The sequence below is a fragment of the Diabrotica undecimpunctata genome, chromosome 4 (assembly GCF_040954645.1).
Source record: "Diabrotica undecimpunctata isolate CICGRU chromosome 4, icDiaUnde3, whole genome shotgun sequence".
Taxonomy (NCBI): domain Eukaryota; kingdom Metazoa; phylum Arthropoda; class Insecta; order Coleoptera; family Chrysomelidae; genus Diabrotica; species Diabrotica undecimpunctata.
In genome coordinates, this window is record NC_092806.1 from 41,707,192 (window position 1) to 41,734,684 (window position 27,493).

Below are 27,493 nucleotides of genomic sequence, written 5' to 3' on the forward strand. Positions count from 1 at the left end.
AGTAAAACTTCAGTGTTCATCTCATTTTACCTATTATTGGAAAATATTAATAATAATATCTAAGTGATCCGCCAAGAATTCTAAAAGGTACAAGTGGTCCTCAGGGGTGAAAAGGTTGAGAACCACTGGACTAGACAATTTATCGGGCAAGTAACTGCAAGCTTCTGCAGAAATAGTATTCAATAGTGGAGAACGAATTGGTAGTAACGATTATGGAAATACTGAAGGTATTGTACATAAAGGCTCTCATGGAGGTAATTCTATACTCTGTACTAAATCTGGTGAAAATAAAAAAATAGTAAAGTGATGAAAAAATCGTGACTTACAAACCAAAACATATTTCCAATTTCAAATTTCTCTAAGTATGCAAATATATCACCAGTTGACCTGTTCGAGCTTTTCATTACTAATGATATCATACATTTACTTTGTGTTGAGGCTAGGTACTTGATACGCTCAATTTAAAAATTGTTCAGACTCAAAAATTACAACTCAAGAAATAAAATTATTTTTAGCAATTCTTATAGTTTCTGGTTATGATAAAAAGCCATCAAAAAAAAGTTACTGGGATCCTGGAGATGATATGACACAGCCGTTTCTAGGACATTATATTCCGGATCAAGAAATCGCCTATGATGAAAGCATAATAGAATACTTTGGAAAACACGGATGTAAGCAGTATATTCCAGGGACACCCATCCGGTTTGGATATAAAGTCTGGTGTCTCAATTCCAAAAACGGTTACCTTATCAATGTTGAGGTTTATCGTAGAAATATGCCAAATACTATGTAATCGAGATCATCAAATTTGGTAAAGCAATAGCTCCGTTATTGTAGCTCATTGAAGAGATTCCTGAGGAAACTAGATCTTTGCCATACCATAAAAACTAATTCTTTGCCATACCATAACCTATTCACCATCATCATCATTTTGCTCTTCAATTCTACGTGAGTCTTGGACTCGTTTACTATTTTCCTCCATTGTTGTCGGTTCTAAGCATCTATTTCCCATTGGTGTATTCCCATTTTGCGTAGATCACTGGCTACTGCGTTCTTCTATCTCTTTCTTGGGCGACCAACTGACCTTCTGCCATCAGAGCTTTTCCATAATGTGGCGTTCAGAAGTCTTTCTTCACTCAATCTTAGTACGTGACCCGTCCATCTTATTCGGTTTGCTTTACTTTGCATAGTACGGCGTACTATGTTTTCATCTCCATATACTGTCTGAAGTTCATCATCGTATCTTTTTCTCCATTCTCCTGTTGTCTCTTCTCTGCAAGGCCCATAGATAGTCCGCAGTATCTTTCTTTCCAGTACCAGTAATTTTGTCGTTTTGTCTCGCTTCCATACGTTATTATGGGATGGATTATTGTCTTGAACACTGTTATTTTTGCTGGTATTAAGAGTGTTTTTGATTTAAGTACGGTTATTAATGAGTAATATGCCCTGTTTTCTGCTATGATCCTGGCTGCCACGTCCTTTTCATATTTATTTTCAGATGTTATGATCGCTCCCAGGTACTTGAATTCTTTGACGACTTTAAAGTTGTATTCATTGGTTGTTACGTTTTGTCTAACCCTTGGTCTTGGGTTTTTCGTAACCACCATGTACTTGGTCTTGTCCTCGTTGACCTTCAGACCAACTTCCTTGGCTCCATTTTCGAATAGGGTGAAAACTTCTTTTGCATCTCTGGTAGATTGTGCAATTGTGTCCACGTCATCTGCAAACGCCAATAGTATTTTTGATCCTTGGGCGGCAAATCCGTTTGTCAGTTGTGGTTGAGCTTTCCTTACTGCATGTTCCAGTGCAAAATTAAATAGCAGGGGGGCGATAGGATCACCTTGTCTAACCTATTTACATTTATCGATATTATTTATTATTTAAAAGAGAATGGTTATGAAGTAACAGGGACAGTTAGAGAAAATAGACTAACGAAGAATTGTCCACTCCGGACTATCCGGACATTAAAAGAGTTAAAAAATACACCTAGGGGTACTTATGACTATACTGTAACCACAGATCAACAAATAATGGTTACACACTGGATGGATCATAGCATCAACTATTCATGGAGTTTCTCAAGTATCGAATGCAAGCCGCTACTCATCGATTGAAAAAAAGAAAATAGTGATTTCTAGAAATAATTGTATTGGAAAATACAATGCATTTATGGGTGCACACATCAAATGGATGCGAATACAAATGTTTATAGCGTTGGAATTAGAAGCAAAAAATGGTGGTGACCCATCTTTACTTGGCTACTAGATACATCTATCCAAAATTGGTGGATAATATATAAAAAACATCTCCTAGGTGCACCCAAATAGAATTTTCGAAGAGACATAGCACAAGTGTCTTTAAAAAGGTTTCAAAACCTACCTAGAGCTGTTGGACGACCATCCACATATTCATCTGAAAGCAGGATTGCTGTCGATATTAGGTAAGATCACAGTGATCACTATGTTAAATATATGAAACGGCACGACAGTTAGTCGTGGTCGTCCTTTGTGAAAGTTGCCGTATATTTCTTTATTGGACTAATTAAATATACGGCAAACTGTCGTTACGGCGTTTGTTTGTAACGACTAAAGTCGTATTGTGTTAAAGAAGGGTAACTTTTGCTTAACAAATACAACGGGTACAATAAGTAAGTCAAAACATACTCAAAAATATCCCAACTTGCCTTCACCGATCCGACCTATTACGCAAAGCCAAGAACTACCAATACCGCCTTTTTGAACATCAATAGAAATTAGTGACAGTTCAAATCCTGAACCAGATCAAGAAGGAAATGATGCTATACAAGATCCTAGTTTCGCGGTAGCCACAGAGCGTTATTTATTAAGTCAACGTAATCTAACTGATTTGGTTCGTGATTTAAAAATATCTAAAAAACAAGTACTGCTGGGGTCGCTTCTTAAAGGTTAAAACTTACTTGGCAAAAGTACTAAAGAATGTTACTTTAGAAACAGGCAAGAGGATTTTAAGGTTTTTTTCTCCCAAGAAGGTCACTTAGTGTATTGTAATATTTCAGCGCATTAATGAACACTTTAGGACATGAGCATGCACCAGAAGAGTGGCGTTTATTTATAGGCCCGTTCTAGGTTAGCTTTAAGGCAGTTCTATTAAATAACGGTAACCAATTCCCTTCAATCCCTTATGCCCATTCTGCAAATATGTAAGAGACATATGGCAGTAAAACTGACTTTAGAAAACATCCAATATGATAGAAATAAATGAAAGTTTGTGTAGATCTTAAAGTAATTCCTGTGTTACTTGGCTTGCAGGATAGGTATACAAAGCTTTGTTGCTTTTTTTGTGATTTGAGTAGACGATTATAAAAAGAAATTATGTCCTAAGCGGAAATCCCTTGAACCTTGTAAGGAAACTTAAAAAAAACGCCTTTGGTTGATCCTAAAAAATCTTTATCAAAGCTATGGATGGATAAGAATGGACATGGTTTTTTGTATTAAAATAAAAGTTTCCTAGACTAAGTGACACGAAATTTAAAGTAAGCATATTTGTAGGTCCACAAATACGAGATTTAATAAATAATAGCAATTTCGAAAGAAGACTTAAGACTTAGAAAAAAGAGCATGGAGCTCATGCTCTTTTAATACTCAAATACTCAAAAAACTCCCTCAGAGTTATCTTTTAAGGGGACTTTCACTTTCATTCTTGAAAAACTATGAACAGTGATTTGAGCTGACACTTGACCCTATTAAAATCCATTTTCTTGATTTCCCCTTGGACTTTTTCCCACAAAACATTGGAAATTTTAAGATGAATGTGGAAAACGTTTCCATCAAAATATTTTAAATATGGAAAAATAATATAAAGAAAAATGGAGTTAGAGAATGCTGGCTAACTACTGCTGGACACTTAAATGCAAGGTGTGAAAAAATCGATTTTTGGTGTAATTTTAAATATAAAAATATTCTTTATTATCACAGAAATAGGGTTCTATAATTTTATTAGGATTTTTTAAATATCTGTATTTTTTACGGTACACACCTGAGCTAAAACTTATTTTTATGCATTACAGTGCGCCCCGCTTCAGCTGTGCACCTGCAACTGCTTTCTAAATTTTATTTTATATTATTTAAATTTATTGAAAATTATTGTTTTAAAAATCGGAACAAAGGACTGGATCTGGTAGTTATTTACCAGGAGGTCGAAGTAGGGGGAAATAAGAATTGAAATAAGCACAGTATGAAAAGACAATTCAAAGGTAATTAGCTTAATGCAGAAAACAATTCTGACTTACTTAGTTCCTCGGCAAAATTGAACAAAAAAAAAATAAAACTTGGAATAAAAATTGGAGAAATAGCAACGAGTTAGTTGGAAAATATCGACGAAGCTCTTATTGCCAATATAAGGAGCAGCAAGACATTAAAATAGGGCAAAGTTATGAAAAAAAAGGCTTTGACCGACCATTTACTGCCTTCACTGGACAGTAAGGCCCAATATACACCAGGAATCACTGATGAGAGGTAAAAAAAATAAATATGACTATTTTGTTTCATATAATTACAGCAAAAAACTTTAAACGCGTTTTCCTCGAAATTATAAAAACTGTTTTTGTCAAAATCTACTATATCAATCTCAGTAAACCATTTTTTTTGATATTTTATATATTCTAAATCTTTAAATGAATCTCTAAAAATTAAAAAGACCATCCCATCTTTTTAGTACAGGGGAAAATTCACCTCAAAACAAATGTTTTTTCGAACTTATAATATCGTTTTATGAAATCGCATATAAAGGCCTTAAAAATATAGAAAAAAATTTAATTTTTAAAGGTTTATTTATTAGTTTTAAGTTAAGAATTGAATCCCGTTGAAATTTAAACAAAGTCTGGGGGAGGGGGTCAGAAAAGTGTCCATTAAATTAAAATGCATCTTTTAAAAGACGCCCTCTGCAGGAGTGAAAAACAAATATAAGTGTAAAAACTAGTAGAAGTAAAAGTCCCCTTAAGGTAGAAAACCCATATGAATTGGTAAAAAAATGTGTGATTTCTATTTAACTGTCACAAGAAAACCACACGTGATAGAAAATAACTATTAGCAAAACATGTTTTTTTTTTGTATATAAATAGTAAAATAGTAACATTTTTTTCATACTAGTGTTGGCACTAAGATAAAAGCTTCTAATACATTTTTGGTTTTATTGCAATATAACTAATATGAAGGCCTATGTCCAAAGTTAGATTACTTAAGGCTGAAGAAGAATAATTCATATATACACCTTACAGTTTTATAAATCATAAATTTATTATGTCAGTTTTCCTATTTCAAAAATTACTCTGGAACAATAATTCCATCCATCAGAACTCCATTAAATTTCTGTACAATACCCCGCTTTTATTCGCATATTTCGAGAAAGTGCAGCTTGAATATTATATCGTATTGTTAGTCACGCTATCAATAATGTTCGTAATTATTAGATCCTATATAGAAGTTATTCTTGTATTATATATCTAAAATAAAATTAGAGGCTTAATGGTAAATAATATGAATATTTTAATTTGTTTCACAATATTTTAATACCAGGTGAAAAATTATTGTCAATTAATTTCAGTTAAATCATTTATAAAAACTAATTTAGTTATTTTTAATTCCAGATGCCATTAGAATCCAATATTTTTATTTTTATTATTCATTTCTATTTATCTGTTTCCAGAAGGTGCGCAATATTTTCCCCATTTATCCCCCTTAATCGCTACTTACTTTGTATCAAGCATTCTAATTATATGCTGTTATGATGTTAACATGGTCTTAGATGATTTTAATTCTAAAATGGGAAGGGATAAGTTCTAAAATATCGTAGGAGAATACGGCCTGGCCTGGGTGAACATAATAAAAGTGGAGAAAGTCTGTTATTATTTTGCCAACAGTTTATTGTGATAGCAACAAATACTTGGTTTAAGTTACCTCCGAGAAAGTTAAACACCTGGACTTCATTGAAGACCCATCACAAGTGCAAAAATATATCCTAGTGCTGATGCAAACACCGACAGGAATCCAGTTGTTGCAGACAGTCGCACAAGAATGGGTGATAAAATGTGCAAAGACCAAGACCAAACCTAACAAGGGTATGCTAACAGGGGTATAGATAAAAGAATAAAAGATAGAACTACTGTCAAGCTAAATGGAAAACTATCAGAAATAGACCGGACACAAATACCTACTCAAAATACAAATATAACATGAATAAATAGATCATGTTTTTAACTTGTTTAGGCTTTTGCCTCTTCAAAGGAAGGGTGTTCCTTTTTGTGTGGAGCTAGGTGGGTAGCTAGTTGAATGTTTTACCGGAGAAAAATAGATACAAGTAACGGACCAACTCGACATCGAGTTTTTTAAATGAAATTTTTATTTTGCGAGAAAAATTAAGAGATCAATACAAACAATATAAGCAAGAATATACATAACATTCATCAATAATAATGTAAGTAAAAAAAAAAGTGATTATGGAAGTCGACCTCAAAACCGGAATGCGATTTTTAGTTCATTAAATGTCGACATGGATATCATTTAGCAGTTAATTTTGCATGCTGATCACGAATCCGGTGTCAGATTTGCTCTATCTTGACGTTTTATGCGCGTTCCGGATCACTTCCGGTGTCGGATCGCAACCGGAAGTACATATTTAGATTCGTCTCGACAAGACCTTTTGATCCATACATACATTTTGGGGTCTAAAACTTAAAGTAAATTTTAACTTCCGGTCATCTCAAAACCGGAAGTGAATTTTTGTACCAAAAGTATATCTTGACAATCTCATACGTGATACTAACAATATTCCGAAAAAATATTTTAATTATCTAATATGGTTTTTGAGTAAAGTGATGGACAAGAAAAGGGCTTAGCGTTTTAGTATATAAGATAGTGATTTAAAAAGAGGCAGGATGCCTATTTATCTTTACTAATTATTGGGACGATATTAGAAGAGGTAAACCATTATCAATTGGCTGCAAGATTTACTACAAGCTTAACCTAGAACAAGAAATGAGAGCGAAACTTGCTCAAGCTGGAGATGATTTAGATGCATGGACTCCTCTGCAATAGGCATATCGATACCAAACTAAAATTGAAACTTGTAAAATGTTTTTTTTGTCTTTTCTTCTTTATGAAGTCAAAACGTGGATTTTAAAGATAAAGTACCAAAAAACAAGTCCCTTGGACTTTTTAAATTTTTATTCCCATTTAAATAGTCATTAATTTAAAATACCACAAGAAAATAGCTTCAGAACAATATTAACAAATGAAGAAGTTATAAATAGACTAAATATAGTAAAACATCTACTGTGAAACATTTTTTTTTATGGCCTTGGCATACCCAATTCTTCTTCTTCTTAAAGTGCCTATCCGTTCCGGACGTTGGCGATCATCACGGCTATCTTCACTTTGCTTATTGCAGCAATTGACCAGACTATTTTTTAATTTGTATTCACAGAACAACAATCAGTTCGAGTGAGTACTAAATGTAAGTTTTAATATTTATTTTTGTCTTTTTTTTATTTTTATTTTTTTTATTTTTTTTTAATTTTTTTTATTTCCTTATATTACTTTTTGATATTGTATGTAATATGTATATATATTTTTTATTTGGTTTTGGTCATTTTTTTTTAATAATTTTGTTTTACATTTTTTTTTTTGTTTTTTTTACTTTTTTTTATTTTTTTATTTTTTTTTTTTATTTTTTTTTTGTATTTCGTAAGGTTTATTATATGATTGGTATGTTCGCAAATTACTTACAAGTTTCATCTTAATTCTATGGTTAGTACATTATATTGTTTAAAGTTTATGTTTACAATTTCTTATTAACTGATAAATACAATTAAAGATTTCTACGTTTCCAGAGAAAATTAATTCATTTATGTGAAATGGGAAACAGACATTTAGTTTTCGTAAGTTTTCATATAAACATGTAATATTTCCTTGTTGGTTTAGACATTCTAATAGGATATGTTTTAAATCTCCATATTTACCACAAGTACAGTTTGGAGTGTCTGGTAAATTCATTTTGTACATTCTTGAAGGTGTTAGAGCATGATTTGACCTTAGCCTATTAATAGTTTTAATAAAACTTCTGTTGGACTCTGAATGAAACCACCTTTTTTTAAGAAGTGTGGGTTGCCAATATTTAAAGGATGACTGACTTTCGGATTCCGTATAATTGGCTTGCCATTTTAATTTGAGCCGATGTTTATTATAACATATATATATATATATATATATATATATATATATATATATATATATATATATATATATATATATATATATATATATATATATGACACTGGTAGAATATTGTTGTTTATGGTTTCTCCGCTTGATAATGCTTCTTTTGCCAAAGTATCTGCTATTATATTACCCTCTATCCCAGAATGGCTTTTGATCCATGCGATAATAACTTATCCTCCGAGCTTTAAAACCTCGTAGTACAATTTTAAAATCTTTATATCAAGATGAGTCAATTGTTTGGTTTTATTTGTTACACATAATCTTTCTACTGCACTTTTACTGTCTGTAAATATTACACAGTTCTTCATTTCCTTTGTCAAAGTGTGAGAAAGAGCAAACTTTAAACCCAGCATTTCGGATATGTAGATGGTGGCTTCATCAGGTAACTTATATTTATGCTGTAGTCCAGAATTCTGTTGGTATACTGCGCAAGCAGTGTTATTTTCTTTTTTGAACCATCGGTAAACATATAATAATAATTAGGCCATCTCCTCTGAATTTCTGTGTTAAACAAGGGGCCTTGGACATCATTGAGAAATTCTGTCTTGATTTTTATTGAGAACAATACATGACGCTTTTCAGTATAAACTGGTGGAAGATGACCCTTATAAAGTACCTCTTTGAATTTAGACAGATTTCTATAGCTTACCGCCACGAGTGGAGATTTTTTCTTAAACCAATACCTTTTAGTCAAATCTAAAACAGCCAGATTGTGTATATCTTTGAGAAATACTTGGTCTCTGTTAATGGTACGAGCTATATATTTGTCAGTAAGATACTGCCTCCGTAAATTCAATGGCGGTTCAACAGCTTCAATTTCCATTACATTAATTGGTGTAGATTTCAGATACCCAAGGCACAAGCGTAGGCACTTGTTTTTCTGTACCTTAATTTTTGTTAAATGGGCAATGGGTAAATATTAAAATCAGAAAAAATATATATATTAAAAGTTATTTGGGTAACTTGCTACGTAACCAAAAATACTGCATTCTTCAACTGATCATTAATAGTAATATGGGAAGGCAATGAGGTGTAGGAGGAAAAAACTACCCAGGCTGCGTAATATTAGAAACTGAGGAGGACTAGGCTTTAAAGAACTTATTCGTACAACTGACGACAGAGCAGTGTTTGTCATCTTAACCGCTAACCTTCAATGATGGAGACGGAACATAAAGAAGAAAATACACAATTATTTTTACTTATATTTCTCGTTCCCTTGGTATTTTGTTTTGTTGTTGATATTGACAAATGATGGTGGATTGAACGAGTATAATTACGGAAGTTTTTTATTTCACATAAAAAATACTAACACGATCCAAATAATAATGCTTATGTTGCAAAGTTTTTTCTTTCATAGACGGTGACCTGGAAATTTTTTTATTTTTGTACCGTCTGCGTTCTAGCTTAAATTATTATTTTTCTTCTTCTTCTTCTTCTTTTTATATAGACATGACTCTGTCTGTTTTTAAATGTGCCTCCAGTAAGTTGTGGTTTCATCGTTTTCGTGGTCTTTCTACTGATCGTCTTCCTATTGGGGAACCGTCTCTTGCCATCTTTACTACTCTGTTTGTTGTCATTTGGCTTATATGATCGTTCTATTCTACTCTTTTATTTCTTACTCAGTTCTTGATGTTCTCTACCTTGCATCTACGTCGTATATCTGTACCTCTAGCTCTGTTCCATAGTGTCTTACCATCAATTTTTTTAAGTGTTTTTATCTCTGCTGTTTCTAACATCATTTTTGTCCTCTCTGTTTCAGGTTTTGTTTCTGTCACGTACGTCATTATTGGTCTGATCACTGTTTTGTAAATTCTGCCTTTCGTTTCTTTGCCGATGTTTATATTTCTCCATATTGTTTCATTCAGGCAGCCTGCGGTTTCTGTTTGCTCTATTAACTTGATCTTCCACTTCAGTTTCGAGCTTTCCGTCGCTAGATAATATGATGCCTAGATATTTAAACTCCATCACTTGTTCTATTATCTGACCTTCCAGCTCCAATTTACATCTTAGTAAATTTGCTGTTATAACCATGCATTTTGTATTTTTTGGGGAAATTAACCTAAATTTTCTAGCGGTTATATTAAATTGGTGCAGCATACGTTGTAAATCATCTTCACTTTGAGAGAGTAGTATTGCGTCGTCTGCATAGCAGATTATTTTAAGTTGTTTTTCTGCCATTTGGTATCCTTTTTTAGTTTTTACTTTTTTATTATTTCATCCATAATCAGGTTGAACAATAAAGAACTTAAGGAATCTCCCTGTCTTATCCCATTGACAGCTTTAATAGGGTCGGTTAGTTCTTCTACTTTTTATTTGTCTAACTAGAGTATTCGTATACTTAATACTTTAGCTTAAATTAGAGTCACATTTTAGTAGTTGCATAAGAAATTGTAGAAAGAAATATTTTCAGACCACTGTCTATACCCCCGCAAAACAATGACGGTTACAAATCACCATCACCCTTCCAATCAAATGATAATCCTTTTAAAACTTACAGATGCATAAACTGCCGTTACATGACTTCTTATAATTTTTTACCTCTATATACTGCTTTGAATTAGACGATAAATATAAAAGCATATAATTGATGGCTTAAAACATACACGATAATAAAGCTTTTAACTCAAAAATAAAGTTAACCTATATATTTTGACCTAGTCAGTTAAATAAAAATGAAATCCGGCGTAACACACTAGTTTATGTAGGTTAAAATGGAGCGTTGTGTTGTTCTACTTTCATGTCTCTAGACATTAGACATACATAATTAATACACTAAAGTAGGCAATTGAACCCAATTATTATTATTAATTTTTTTCGATATTTGGAAGAGAAAGGTTTAATGAAGGTAGTATTTAAAATTGCTTGTTTGTTATTTTACACCTTAATTATAGTATCCACGATAATATAACACAATACTCATAAAAGCGTCTAAACAATAGAGATAAAGAACATACAATTTGAATGCAAATTATACAATTGATTTTAGGTTCAGTAGAAAAACTGGAAAGCACCGAATTATTTGGAACTTAATTGTTGTGGAAGTTCAGAAATTTTAAGATATACCAGTGACTTTCTGAAGTTATTTTTAATATTAAAAATTAGTATTTTGAAAACAGCTAACGATTTGAAGGCCCAAGCAATAAATTCAATTGTTTTAATCTTATAAATAGTTTTTCCCAGTATCCGTTTACTATACAAAAAAATAAATTTATATACCGGGTGGCCGGACGAAAATTAAACAGAGGCATTACTAGGAACTATGACATTTTTGAATAACTTAGCGACAGGTCAATTTTTAATTTAAGTGGGACAAATTTGGTGGTATTTCCACCAAATCCAATGGTGTGAAAAATTTTGGTGAAATATTGATGAACAAGTAAAGCAAAATTCGAAATAGCACCGTCCTGTTGAAAAGTCAAATGATTTTCATCGTATTGTTGATTTCACATTTTGAATAATATCAGTCAAGGCAGAATTATTCAAGTCTTCCAGTAATAATTTTAAATGCATTTCGCCAGTCGAATTGAAAGTAAAAAAAATAGTCCCGCCAGTCAATCACCCACAATACCTCCCCATACATTTAATTTAAAGCTGCTCCGTAGTGCTTCTTGTCTTGGCCTCCACTCAACAATAATTATTTTCCATCGATTTTTAGATAATCTGTCAACGTGCTCTCCCAAATTCTATTTTAGCGACATGATTATTTTGATATCATCTCTTATTGTACTACGACGTAGTTCTTGTTTGGGACTTCATCTCTCTTGGGAGAGAGATGAAGTCCCAAACATCTGGTTGGGAGAGACGCCCAACATCTGGTTTTTCATAGTTATCGGAGTCACGCGAATCTTGTTTACTATTTTGTTTATGAGTGTTAATGTTTTCACTCCATAAATGAGTACAGGTAAAACACACTGGTCAGAGATTTTACTTTTGAGGCACATGGATAGGTTCGATTTAAATAATTAAAAAAATAGTTTAATTAACCAAACGCTATCTAGGTTAATCTCATGTGACGTGGGAACTCATATGTCTGGTTATCGCTTCTCCTTCTAAAGGTGCCTATCTTCTACTGATGTTAGCAACCTACCAATCGTAAAAGCAAATACTGCTCAAAGAAACTACTTGGAATATCAGATCACTTAACTCAAGGAACCAAGAAATAACCTAAGTGCTGAAAAAGAAAGAAATAGACATTTGTGCTCTACAAAAAAGAAAGGAAAAGGACAATCAAAATTAGGTGAGTACATACTAATCTACAGTGGTGTAGCAAATGAAAACAGGGCCAAAGAATACTACTAATTATTACTACTAACTATTACTAATACATTAAAAGTACCCAAATCACATCAAAGAGTGCCAATATATATCAGAAAGAATCCTGAAGACCTGAACATCATCGGAGTATACGGCCCAGATAATAACAAGCATCAAACAACAAGGGAAGCGTTTTATGACCAATTACAAAAATAAGTAGATTTAGTCAGAGGAAAGATGATAATATTGGGGGATTTTAACGCTCGAATAGGCAATCAAGTAATACCCGGCATTAAACAAACACATAACGAGAATGTTAAAAACGAAAATGAAGAACTGATGATCAACTTCTGCACGAATAACGAACTAAGAATAAACAATACATTTTTTGCCAACAAAGATTAATACAAATATACATTTAATAACACCCTTGGACAAAGATCTATGATAGATTATGTTATAACTAACGGAGATATACATGCATCGAAAATAATCGACGTAAGATGCCTCAACTCAGCAGATGTAGATAGTGACCATAACCTAGTATTATGCAAAATAAGAATCATCTTGAAATACTTCCCACCCAAGAGAGCGGCGCCAACACAAACAAAAATCAAAGTCAAAGGACTTAATACGGAATCCACGGAATACTTATACAGAAAAATAATATCAGAGAAAATCGCTGGGAATGAAATATTAGAAAACGATAACATCGATGAAAGCTGAAAAAATCTCGAAAATTACATAATTAACGCAGCAACAGAATCACTTGAAGAGAGGAAAGTAACAAACAGTAACATATCAAAAAAGAAAACACCATGGTTTAGAGATGAAGTGAAGACAAAATGCGAAGAAAAAAGGAAAGCCTTTTTACAATACAGAACACAACAAACACAACAGGCATACAACCAATATAAACAAATCAGAAATGAAACGAATACTTTAGTTAGACAAATAAAAAAGGAACACTGGCAGAGTTTCTCAAAACAGATGGAACACGATTTCTACGGAACACAAAAAGAAATATGTAGAATGATCAGAGGACAAAGAAAAGAGATGAACGAACTAATAAAAACGAAACACATTCAGAAAGAAACATGGGTAGACTACTTTCGATCCCTATCTGCTAAAGCTGACGATAGTGAACCACCAACACCAGAGGTAACGACAAATGAAGAAATAAATATTAAGAAGGAAGAGGTAAAGGAAGCATTAAGGAAATTAAAAAATAGAAAATTACCAGGAGAGAACACAATACCGAACGAACTCCTAAAGTACGGAGGACCAGATCTGACCAAACAACTACTAAAACTAATCCAAAAAATAATAGAACAAAACAGAATTCCTCAAGAATAGAGTTCAAGCATCCTAATACCTCTCTTCAAAAAGGGAGACAAATCGGACCCGGAATATTACAGAGGAATTAATTTATTAAACACAACACTAAAATTAACAACCAAAGTGAAAACAAATAAATTGAATAAAATTATAACACTAGCAGAAGAACAATAAGGTTTTAGGTCGGGAAGATCATGCACCGACGAAATATTTATAATGAGGCAAGTTTAAGAGAAATCATTAGAATACAACAAACCGGCATATCTGTTTCTTGGACCTTACAAAGGCATTTGACCGGGTCAAATTAAAAGACGTTATTTACTTACTGTATGCAAGCGAGATACCTCTAGGAATAATCAAAACGATCGCAAATATCTATCAAAATAACACAATAAAAGTAAAAATAGAAGAATTACTAACCGACCCTATTGAAGCTGGCAATGGGATAAGACAGGGAGATTATTTTGAGTCCTCTATTGTTTAACCTGATTATGGACGAAATAATAAAACAGTAAGAACTAAAAAAGAACACCAAATGGGAGAAAAACAACTTAAAATAATCTGCTATGCAGACGACGCAATACTACTCTCTCAAAGTGAAGATGATTTACAAAGTATGCTGCACCAATTATGTATAACCACTAGAAAATTTAACATGAAATCAACTTTAATAAGTTTCAATAAAAAGTTTAGATTTTCATTCAAAATTTTTACAAATTTTACTTCTTAATCTTTATAAACAATGGAGATATCATTTTTTTTTAATAGTCCCTACCTTCGTTCCTATTGGCCATAGAAGGTTTTTTTTAAATGTGAGTTTTTTTTACCAGCTATCCAATGGTTGCACGTACAAGTCTGTAGCTTGAAAAATATAGAAATTATTACAATTGTTTTTAAGTAAAAAACATACCCCTTTTTCAAACGTTTATTTTGTAAATAATTTCGATGAAAACGCAATATGCATTTAACTTCTGAGATAGTTTAAGTCTTAAAGAATCCTATGAAATTTGCTAAATGTGTCTAGCATCATTAATAGAGCAAGTTCAGTAGTTTAAATATTTAGCCTCAGGGATAAATAAATTAAATAACTTTTAAACTATTTGATTTTTGTCTTTTTACGGTATGTTTGTTTTAGGACTATACTTAAATCGTTTTTAAGCCTATGTTCATTTTCGCATGCGTGTTTAAATATTTGAGATGTGTCAAATTATCTATTTATAATATCTATAATATAAGATTGATGTTCACTTATTCTAACATTTAATGATCTTGATGTTTCACCCAAATAAAAATGATCGCATTCACAAGATATTTTATAAATAGAATTCTTTATTCTTTCTTGTTCATCAATAGGTTTTAGTTTAAGATAAAATAGATCTCAATGTGTTTGTTGTTTTGAATGTTGTTGTACAACTGAATTTATTTTCTATCGTTTTCAGTTTTTGTGGTAATTATTCTATGTATGGTGCAGTTATTTTCCTCATATTATTCCTCGTGGATACTGTAGGATCTCATTTTATGTTATTCTATTCTTTTTAGCCGATTGTGGAAAATAGCTTAGTTATACACGCTAAAGGATACTCATTTTTTAATAAAACAAATGTTTCTCCTCTAAGAACGAATTTTCGGAAGAACAAGTAATTTTGGATTTATCGTACTTATAAGAATTTAATGATTCCCTTTTTAATATTAATATTAGGATTTGATTTTTAATTTAGATATATGTTGGTGTGTGTTGGTTTTCTATACACCTGAGTCTCATACACAGTATCGTTCTTTGACACTAAAACATTTGGGAAAAATAGTGTGTTATTATATTCCTTTTCCATGATAAATGTAATTGTCTCTTTTTTATGATTTATATTATTTAAGAATGTGTCCAACAACACTGATTCATAAGTGCATATTGAGAATACATTTTGTTTATAGAATTTATAATTCAGTTAAAAGTAGTTATTATCAGTAAATAATGTCGATAACTCCAATATAGCTAATACATTTAGTTTTGTTCTAGTTGCTAATGTATCATCATGTTCTAATTTTGTTTTGATTATATTTAAAGTCTTTATCAATCTTAAAAATCATAGCATATGACGAATCATATGCGATGACTTTTTCTGATGGATATTCTTAAGTTAAAGTTGATTTCATGAAATCAAATGAACTCTTACAATAAAGTCGTCCCAGGAACGCAACTCAGCAATATTGGCAATATCATTGTAAAGTCGTCTACTTTAAAATAGATAATATATAAAAAATTATACAGAAGTAAAAAACTTTAAAATTTGTATATTGGTATAAAAACATTTAATTGAAAACTTGTTAAAAGCTCAGATCATCCTCAGTGCATTCTTTTGGTACTGGTAATATATAAAATTGCAGCGGAGACATCAAGAGTTTTACATATTTAAATTTAAATTATGATGCGATCCTAGGTCGATGACAATGGTTGAAGATTTTAATACTTAACAACCAACATGTTTCTTTGCTCGACTTGAACAGGTGGTTCTTGTCAGTTAAAACGACACAGACCAACTGCTGAAGGCACTGAGGATGATCTAAGCTAGATCGAAAACGTTATGTATCTATAAATGTTGGACGACACTTTTAAAAAGTTTTAAATTAAATGTTTTTATACCAATAGTTTTTTACTTCTGTATAAGTTTTTTAACTATGGTATACAGCCAACTATTAGAATTTTCCCATTAATTTTTATATAGTATATGTCTGAATTGTCAATATAAATGAGTAAGATAAAATTAAATTATTAGAAGAATTTTTCATCAAGTAACAACAAAACAAAATTTGTTTAATTTATCAATGTTTTGTATTTTGAAAATGATTTCCGGAGTGGAAGTCGAAACGTCAACAACATACTTATTTTAGTATAAGGTTGAATGCTCGAACAAATGAACTTTGATCAAATAAAAGGCAGATATCGAGCACAGTTTAATAATTAAATCTTGCCCAAGTACTTTCACTTCCTAGAGCATCTTCACGGGCGTCTGAAATAAGCTAGGAAACGTTTTTTTTTAATTGAAGAAAAATTAATTAACTTCGATACAAAACTCGAAGTTGATAAAGTTTTTATGTGATTAACGTTTTAGACTTACTTCGTCAATTTTGGCCTCTCCAACAAACATGAAATGTTATAAATATAAAATTGTACATTACACTACACTACACAAGGACAGACAGTTTAAAATTTTTAAAAAAATAAGTGAAGCTACATTATGGTTGGCATCAGTAGAGAGAATTTCTCCTGGTCTTAACGGAAATGTTAAGGTGACATGTGACGTATGACAGCTTGGATGGGCAGTCACAATCACGGAGATGTGATCTACACATTTCAAAATTCTATGAAACTAAGCATTGACCAAAGGTAAAACTGACACTACTATAGGAAATCAACTGATGAAATATTAATTTATATAGAATATTTTAAGTAGGTTGCATAATCCAGATCTCACACTCAAACCTGTCTATAATAATAAGGGTGTTATTTTGAGGGCAACTAAAGTGGACGTAAAGTATGAATGCAAGAAATAGACTAAACAATCTATTAGACTATGGGTGGTTGACTATAATAAAAGGGTCTACCAAGCACTATCAATACTGTAGAAAAGAAGAAATCTAACTATAAAATTAAACTACTAAAATGAAAAATTAAAATTGAAAGCAGAGAGTGTAAATGGGGTATAATCCAAGTAGTTCAGTTAAACCCACAGTCAATGGGAGAACTATAAAATTAAACTTTAAGTTTTGGAAAAAAAATCCCCTTAAAACCTTTATTAATAAAACAAAAGCAATGGTTAAATTGTTTAATGATACTATTACTAAATATAACAACAGAAAGTTAACTGTATCTAATCCTATGACACCTAGGTTATATGGACTTCCTAAAATCCATAAACACAATTGTCCCATAAGGCCTGTTGTAAGTTTTTGTAACACTCCAGTTTCTATATTATCAGAGTTTATTTACAATACAATTCAGTCTATCACTAATTTTAAACCTAAGTTCTCCATATATATCTCTTCTCCATGTATATTGCCGTTCATATCAGCAAACAGGCAAAAAAAAACTGGTTTAATTTATCATTTGTCGAATATCGATTATCTACCTACAAAGTATAATTGCTATTTAATTGATTTGGTTTAAATCGAAAATTGGACGAAAAATAATTAATTATGCCTGTGTGTATAAACTGTAAGCAATCTACCATAAACACTCAAATTATAAAATGTTCGGGATGTATGAATTCTTTGCATACTTCATGCATTGGCTTACAGGGCGAGGATGTCAGTCGGATTACACGAATGCGTAGTAAAAATATCAAAGTACTATGTAATACTTGTAGCAACGGAGAGGACAAGTTTGTTCAATTAAAGCAATTTTTAACGAATCTTGTGGAAACTAAAATGCAGGAGCTGGAAAGGAAAATAGCTAATATTAATCCTACAATACAATCCGAACATCAGGAAGAGATAATCGAAGAAGCCATGGACCGTATTAATCGATCGCACAATATCATTTTGTATAACGTCCCAGAAACTAATTCTGCTATGGAAGATAATAATAAAGTAAATGATATTCTACCTACAATACAAGGTGGTAATGCAAATCCGATTTCTGCAAGACATGTACACAGAATTGGTAAACGATCTAATAAGGCCCGTCTAATGAAAGTGACCTTTTCAACACCCGCGCAGGCTAAGTCTATTTTGCGTATCAAGAATAAATTAGCCACATCTACCTTCTCTGCTATTTCAATTTCTGATGATAAAACACCTCGACAGAGACAATACCTAAATGAACTCCGGACAGAACTGAAACGTCGAACAGACAATGGAGAACAAAATCTGATCATTAAGTATGTAAGGGGTAGACCTACCATAGTCAGTAAAACTGAGAGCTCTTTAAACTAAATGTGTCCAGCAATTCCAGATCAAGTAAATCCCAACACGTTGAAATTACATGTTATTACCAAAATGTACGCGGCCTTAATAGCAAAATTTCATTGTTTAATGCCAACGTTAGTGATTGTGAATTCGACATCATAGCATTAAGTGAAACGTGGTTACGCAGTGATGTTTCGAGTATGGAACTTTTTCCGAATAATTATGTCGTATACAGAAAAGACCGAAAATTCCATGAGGTGGACAAGGTGAAGGGTGGTGGTGTAGTGCTCGCGTTAAAAGATTTCATAACATCTGAAATATTGGACACTACGGCTTTCGACGCACAATTTCCACTTATTGATCTTATTATTGTCAAGTGCCGGATTGGTTACAAATATTTTTATATAGTTGTTGTTTATTTACCTGATAGGTTAAGTTTGGTAGACTTTGAATATTTTCTCGATTGCTTAGGGCAATTTGATTACTTAAATAATGACTGCATAGTACTAGGCGATTTCAATGTTTCAAGGTTTATAGATAATGATATGTCTGATTTCAAAACTTCTGTAGTTTTAAGTTTTGCGGGCTCTACTGGCCTTAGACAATTTAACAATGTTGTTAATCACTTGGGTAGACTGCTAGATTTGGTCTTATCGCATTTCAGTTGTAAAGTTAAGCATGATGACTCACCTTTGGTCTATAAAGACTCTCATCACCCAGCTCTTCTAATATCATTTACGGATATATTTGTAAAAGAGCCTAAATTTAGGTATGGTTTGGAGCAGTTAACTTACAACTTTAAAAAAGCCAATTTTCCTGCTTTATATCGAGAACTGTATGAAACGGATTGGAATTCTCTGGATACTTCTAATGACGTTAATGAAACTTTAAATAACTTTTACGATAAGATTTTTTCTGTGTTCAATAAGTATATTCCAGTTTACAAAAACTTTAGCCATAAATACCCACCCTGGTTCGATGCTGATATCATTCACAACATCAAATTAAAAGCAAAGTTTAGAAAAAAGTTTAAACGATTCAAAAATCAGTGTGATTTGCTTGAGTTTCAACGGTTAAGACACCTTGTCAAATCAAAAATCAGCTTGGCCTACAATGTATATGTCGAGAATATACAAATTGCCTTATCCATCAACCCCAAGAAGTTTTGGTCGTACGTAAATTCAAAAAATAAAAGTTCAAGAATTCCTGGTGTGATGAAATATAATGACATTACTACCTCCGACCCACAAAATATTGTGAATATGTTTGCAGAATTTTTCAAGAGTGTTTTTCTGTCATCAGATATTAATTTCAAGGCTAACTCTTCCTCAATCAATGCAGATTACTTAAATTTTTATCCTATTTTAGAGTCTGAGATAATTTTGGCTAGTAAGAAATTGAAAGACAAAATGACGTGTGGACCTGATAATATTCCATCCTTTTTGGTTAAGGATTGCATAGGTGCCTTAACTGTGCCACTATTAAAAATTTTTAATTTATGTCTTCTTAACAAGGAATATCCGAGTCTCTGGAAGGAGTCAAAAGTGTGCCCAATATTCAAAACTGGTGAAAAGGGTCAGGTAGAAAACTACAGACCAATTTCCATTATTTGCAATCTATCGAAAGTCTTTGAAATAGTTTTGTATAATCGTATTTACTCACGCACTCGTAATCAGCTGTCTCAATATCAACATGGTTTTGTCTCCAACCGGTCCACTGTGACAAACTTATTAATGGTCACACAATATATCTCAGCGGCCCTAGATAATAGAAGTCAAGTCGACGTCATATATACTGACTTTACGAAGGCGTTCGACAGAATTCACCACGGCGTATTACTCTCTAAATTATGTCTCTTTGGTCTTTCTGAGGATGCCGTGACTTTTATGAGGTCTTACTTGTCAAATAGAACGCAGTTTGTTGCTTATAATGGTTACAAATCGGAAAAGTACCTAGCTTCTTCAGGGGTTCCACAAGGTTCTAATCTAGGTCCATTATTATTCTTGTTATTTATTAACGATCTGTGTGAATTAATTTCTGCACCATGTTTATGTTATGCCGATGATTTAAAGATTTATTCATTGATAAGTGACCTTAATGATTGTCATTTTTTGCAGAGTGAACTGAATCGTGTACATGAATGGTGTAATGCAAATCATTTGAATCTTAATGCCAATAAGTGCAAAGTAGTTAGTTATTCTAGGAAACAATCTAATTTATACCATCCTTATATTATCAATGGCAATGAACTTGAACGTTTAAATAAAATTAAAGACCTTGGAGTTACATTTGATTATAAACTCACCTTTGTTGAACATGTAAATTTAAAGGTTAAAGAAGCACTTAAATCTTATGGATTCATAATTAGAAATAGTCGAAATCTCACTAATATTAAGGCAATTAAATTACTTTATTACACTTTTGTACGCTGTAAACTGGAATATGCCTCTGTCATTTGGTCACCTTTTTATGATGTACATATCCAACTTATAGAGCAGGTGCAGCGTAAATTTTTAAAATTTTTGTCTCTCAAAATTAACGGCATATATCCCAAGAGGGGCATCAGCAATAGTGAGTTGTGTAGCGGTTTGGACGTAGTATCATTAGAATCTAGACGAATTAATGCCTCCCTAATATTCCTGTACAAGCTACTACATAATCTTATTGACTGCCCTGATATTCTTCGACAAATAAATTTTAACGTTCCATCTTATCCAGTGAGAAATTCAATTACGTTCAGAAATACACAAGCTAGAACTAATCTTATGTTAAATTCTCCTCTATTTCTCATGTGCAACTATTATAATTCCTTAAGTGCTTACTGCGATATATTTCACTGCAGTTTAAAGCAGCTTACTAGGATGGCTGAGATCTACCTAGGTGATTGAGTAGTTTCTTTATGTTAACGTAAAATACTCGAAAAATGTGTTATTTAGTTAGTACTTATGAATTATTAATATATCATTTAATTGTAGTATTGTATTTTGTCCTATAAATGGATTCTGTTGGACAATAAACGCTATTATTATTATTATTATTATTACAAATTCTTTAGATCTAATAGAACGTTTAAATAACATTAAAATAGAAGAGAGTTTTTATTTAGTTTCTTTTGATGTTTCCAATTTGTTTACTTCTGTATCAAGAGATAAAACATTACCTTTAGTACACAACCTTCTAAACAATTGCAACATACCAGCAAAAGACAAAAATGCTATCTTAACTATGCTTAAATTTTGTCTTGATCAAGACTTCTTCCAATTTAATCAAAAAATATATAAACAATTAACAGGTTTAGCAATAAGATCTTCATTATTACCTTTTCTAGCTGATATTTTCTTAGACAGCTTAGAACAGAAATTTGTTAATAACAACAGCAAAATAGTTTTTTGGTCAAGATATGTTGATGATTGTATAGCTCTCATACAGAGAACCAAAGATGATGGTTTAAATATTCTGGATGATCTTAATAACCTCCATCCTAACATCTCTTTTACACTGTAAACACTAATAAAGATTCTCTAGAGTACAATATTTATGGAAAACCTACCCAAACAGATCATGTTATACATGAAACATCTAATCATCCAACCCAACATAAATGGCTGCTTTCAACAGTTACATTCACAGGTTACTCAAATTTTTACTTTCTAATGATAACTTCAATTTAGAACTTAATACTCTCAAGCAAATTGCTTTTAATAATGGTTATGATCCCAACATTATCCATAAGCTTCTAAATAGAGCTAAACTCAAAATTTCAGAAAAGCTTGCATATTCATCACAATGTTTTCTTTAACCTAATGCTTCAAACAACATTAAATATCTCCTTTACTTATATAAGTAACATTTCCAATAAAATATCTAAACTTTTTACTTCTACAATTGAAAACATCAAAATTTCCTTCAAGTCACACAACACTTTAGGTTCCTTTTTAATCAACACCAAAGATAGAATGAACACACTTGATAAAAGTGGTATTTATAAATTAAAATATGATGATTGTGATGCCTCTTATGTAGGTAGAACCATTAGAAAGTTATCTACTAGAATTTCAGAACATTTGAAAAAGACCAAACTCTTCAAGTTTTGGCCAACACTTATTATCCAGTAAACACAATTTTAACATCAATACTGGTTCATCTATTTTACATAAAATTAGTAGAAAGGAAAACTACTTGGAGTTGGATTTATTGGAAAATTTGGAGATTACAAAGGAAACAAATGGAAACACTCACTGTCTCAATACTCAAATTAATTTAAATTGTATTAAATTTAAACCTATTTTTAAAAACTTTATTGCAGCTTCACCTCGTAGGGGACCCAGCTCGGCTGTTTAGACTTCCTGCACTGAGTATACCCATTAAGAATTTATTAATTTCATACTTTGATCAACATTACTATTTAATTCTTTAATAATTTACACAACTAGCTTGCTCAGGTTCAATTGATCTATAGTTGGCGTTAAATATACTCTCCATACCTCTGCATAATTTAGATATACCATCTCCACAGTTGTATATTTCAACATCTCCCACTGTTGGTCAGTTGGTCTTGAGTAATGCTTTGGACATATTAATTTTATAGTTCTCCCATTGACTGTGGGTTTAACTAAACTACTTGGATTATACTCCATTTATACTCTCTGCTTTCAATTTTGATTTTTAATTTTAGTAGTTTAATTTCATAGTTAGATTTCTTCTTTTCTACAGTATTCATAGTACTTGGTAGACCCTTTTATTGTAGTCAATCACTCACCGTCTAATAGATTGTTTAGTCTATTTCTTCCATTTATACTTTACGTCCACTTCAGTTGCCCTCAAAATAACACCCTAATTAGTATAGACAAGTTTGAGTGTGAGATCTGGATTATGCAACCTACTTAAAATATTCTATATACTTTAATATTTCATCAGTTGATTTTCTATACTAGTGTCAGTTGGACCTTTGTCATACGTCACATGTCACCTTAACATTTCCGTTAAGACCAGGAGCCATTCTCTCTCCTGATGCTAACCATTATGTAGCTTCGCCTATTTTTTAAAAATTTTTAAACTGTTTGTCCTTGTGTAATGTACAATTTTATGTTTATATCATTCCATGTTTGTTGGATAGGTCAAAATTGACGAAGTAAGTCTAAAACGTTAATCACATAAAAACTTTATCAACCATAAACTTCGAGTTTTTTCTCGAAGTTAATTAATTTTTCTTCAATTAAAAAAAACCTTTCTTGAATTATTTTAGATGCCCCTGAAAATGCTCTAGGAAGCGAAAGTACTTGGGCAAGATTTAATTAATAAACTGTGCTCGATATCTGCCTTTTATTTGATCAAATATACTTATTTTAAACTTAAATTGTGGTTTATTCACATTAAAAGGAGTAATTGCGTTACTACCACAAGAATTGCCACAAGAAAATAGCTTCAGAACAATATTAGCCTTAAAATATTTTGTATCTTTTAAGTAACTATAAAGAAGACAACAGAAATATAATAAAAATGAGATGAGTACTAGTTTAAACAATAATTCAAGATAACGTATTTAGGACACATTGATTAGAAATTTGAAAGCATTAGAAATATATGAATATTAGTTACAGATATTTATTTTGTCATATTTTTTTCGTGAAATATATTTAATGGATTACTAATTATAAATGAGTTTTTATCAGTAAAATGCATTTGTTAAAGTGTATTGAAACTTTATCAAGTGCGGGTTGTCAGGAAAAAATCACTCACCTACGGGCTATAACGGGACCAGCAACATTATTACTTGTAGCGTTAGTTCGCAGTCTGAATTTTGTCTCTGAGGTAATAGGCACTGGAATTCCTGACCTCAATTCTTTATGCCATGTGCCACTTTTTGTGGAAGAACCTTAAAAGAAAAAGTAAATATGAGTAAAAGCGAATTACAATTATTAATAATTAAACATGCGATATTATTAAGTTACGACAAAACGTTTGTATTAAGAAAACATCAGATTCTTTAGAAGAATAATCATTTTAAACTAATCTTTTTTACGTTAACATATCTATTAATTACAAAAGATTCTCGTAATTCATTTTTTTATCGGCGATTGGCTAACATTACAGCTAGGTATCTGAGGTACAGTTAAACTACTTACGTAGGTTTCTCAGCCGGGACATCATTCAGGATATGTTTCTTTCACCCTCGATCTTTCTTTGTATGGTAAATTTTAGTATTCAATACCTCTCACCTGGGGTAGTATAACCGAAATATTCAAACTTTCTTACTGTAATAGTTTTTATTACTTTTTCATTTACTCCGGTTTATAGATATATTTATTGTTAACATTTTCTACTTGCTTCCATTCTATGGCTAGGCTCTCTAATATATTTCGCTTTCTAACAATCATCACCTTCTCACATTCATTTTTAGTCAATGTTGGATATTGCATTAATTTAATTTACTTACTAAGGGTTGGAGTAATTAGATGCTGTCAGGTAAAATAACGGTGACATCTGCGAATCTTATGGTGTTTAAAGTTTTTTTATTTATTGTTATATCGTATTCTTCCACTTAAAGAAAATAAAAAATCAACAAAAGACACAATAAATAAGTACTCTATTAAAACACCCGAATATAAAAGGAGAACTAACGTTGAAAATTAACGAAGAGTTAAGCAAAACAATAATCAATGATAATGAAGATTCCAACTAAAAATGGGAAACATTTAAGAACACATTAATGATGCCAATTAAAGATACGCTGAGTAGTCACAAAATCGATGAAGCTAAGACTCCATGGATGACAGATGAGATCCGGCAACTAATGGACAAAAGAAGTCATAACAGTTTTGAATTGCACAAAAAAATTAAAGAATTAGCATGTATAAGACCCAACAGTAGTAACACCCTGGTTGATACAAATGGTAAAATAATATCTGATATCAAAGGCAAACTAAACAGATGGAGAGAATACGTCCAAGAATTATTTTAGGATGACTAGACACAACAAGATAGCATGAACGATTGCGAGGAACATGATATAGGTCCAAACATAACTTAGGATGAAATAATACATGCAATAAATCTGGCAAAACCTAATAAAACTGCGGGGCATGATACAATTCCAACTGAAATAATTAAATTAATATCAGAAGATCAGATCAATATATTAATAGACTTATATAATACTATATATAATACTATATACAATACGGGTATTATTCCGAGAGATTGGCTCAAATCAACATTTATTACATTACCAAAAAACCTAATGCAAGAGAATTATAATACGGGAACCGTATAATTAGTCTAATGAGTCACACACTAAACATATTCTTAAAAATTATCCATTTAAGAATTTTCAGAAAAGTGGAACAAGACATCACTGAAACCCAATTTGAATTTAGGAATGGGATGAGTACACGAGAGGCATTATTTGGATTTAACGTCCTCATGCAAAGATGTATGGTTGTAAAACAACCACTTTATGTTTGTTTTATTGATTACAATAAGGCGTTCGATAAGGTCCGACACAACCGTCTTATACAGTTACTTAAAGATAAACATATTGACAAAAAAGACTTAAGAATAATAACTCATCTCTACTTTAACCAAACAGCAAAAGTCAGAGTAGGTAAAGAACTTTCGGGGAAAGTAGAGATAAAAAGAGGCGTAAAGGTTGCATACTCTCCCCCTTATTGTTTAATCTGTATTCGGAAGAAATAATTAAAAAATCACTCGAAAATGGAATAAAAGTCAACGGCAGACCCATCAACAATATCAATATACAAGATCTGCAGACACTTTTAGATAATGTAATAAATGCTAGTGAGGAAAGCGGACTAACGCTTAATGCCAATAAAACAAAATTTATGACAATTTGCAGAACACAACAACAAGACATTTTAAAGATAAGAGGGGTTCCAATAGAAAAAGTAAAAAAATACAGATATCATGGTACAATTATTAATGAAAATATCGAGTATACAGAAGAAATAAAAATGAGAATTGGAAGATGAGAAAAGTATTATGCAGTAGAGACCTTAGTTTACAACTTAAAATAAGAATATTACGTTCATATGTGTTTTCAGTGCTGCTGTAGGGGGTGGAGGCCTGGACCTTACAGAAAGAGGTGAGCGATCGACTTGAAGCATTCGAGATGTTGACCTACCGAAGAATATTAAAAATAAGTTGGGTAGACCGAATAACAAATGTTGAGGTCCTCAGAAAGATGACAAAGGAAATGGAAATCAAGAATACGATTAAGATAAGAAAGTTACAATATCTCGGCTACGTTATGAGAGGGGATAAATATGTGTTGCTACAAACCATAATGCAGGGAAAAATACAGGGAAAGTGGCATAATTGCAGTTCCGCCGACTTGTTCAGAGCTGCAATCTCAAAAGTGAAAATAGCTGTGATGATTACCAACCTCCTTAGAGGAGACAATACCTAAAGAAGAAGATTCTTCCACTGATAATGCCTTCTTAAAAATAGCTTTGCTATAAAAGTTAAATAATAATACGGAAAACACGCATCCTTATCTAACTACTATTTTAACATCTGTATTTTTTTTAAGCTTTTTAATCCTAATATTAGCTATTTGACTTCAGTACAGGTTAAATAAAATACGTATATCTTGACTAAATAAATCATTTTCTCTTAGTAGTCCTATAAGTTTCCGATGTAGCGCTTTTTCGAACGCCTTCTAAAAGCGAAAAGTGTTTTCTTTCCCTAGTCCTTTTGTAAATCAGAACTAAATATATATATATATATAT

At 31.8% G+C, this 27,493-nt stretch overlaps 1 protein-coding gene across 1 annotated transcript in view; it reads right to left on the reverse strand.

The window, feature by feature from the left end:
* Window positions 1-27,493, reverse strand: part of LOC140438625 (uncharacterized) — a gene marked incomplete at its 5' end in the record, with an annotated part of 257,371 nt that overhangs the window by 79,357 nt on the left and 150,521 nt on the right. The window contains one exon of the mRNA XM_072528285.1: window positions 24,490-24,621. Coding sequence (XP_072384386.1) covers window positions 24,490-24,621 — 132 coding nt within the window. The remainder of the gene's footprint in view (window positions 1-24,489; window positions 24,622-27,493) is intronic.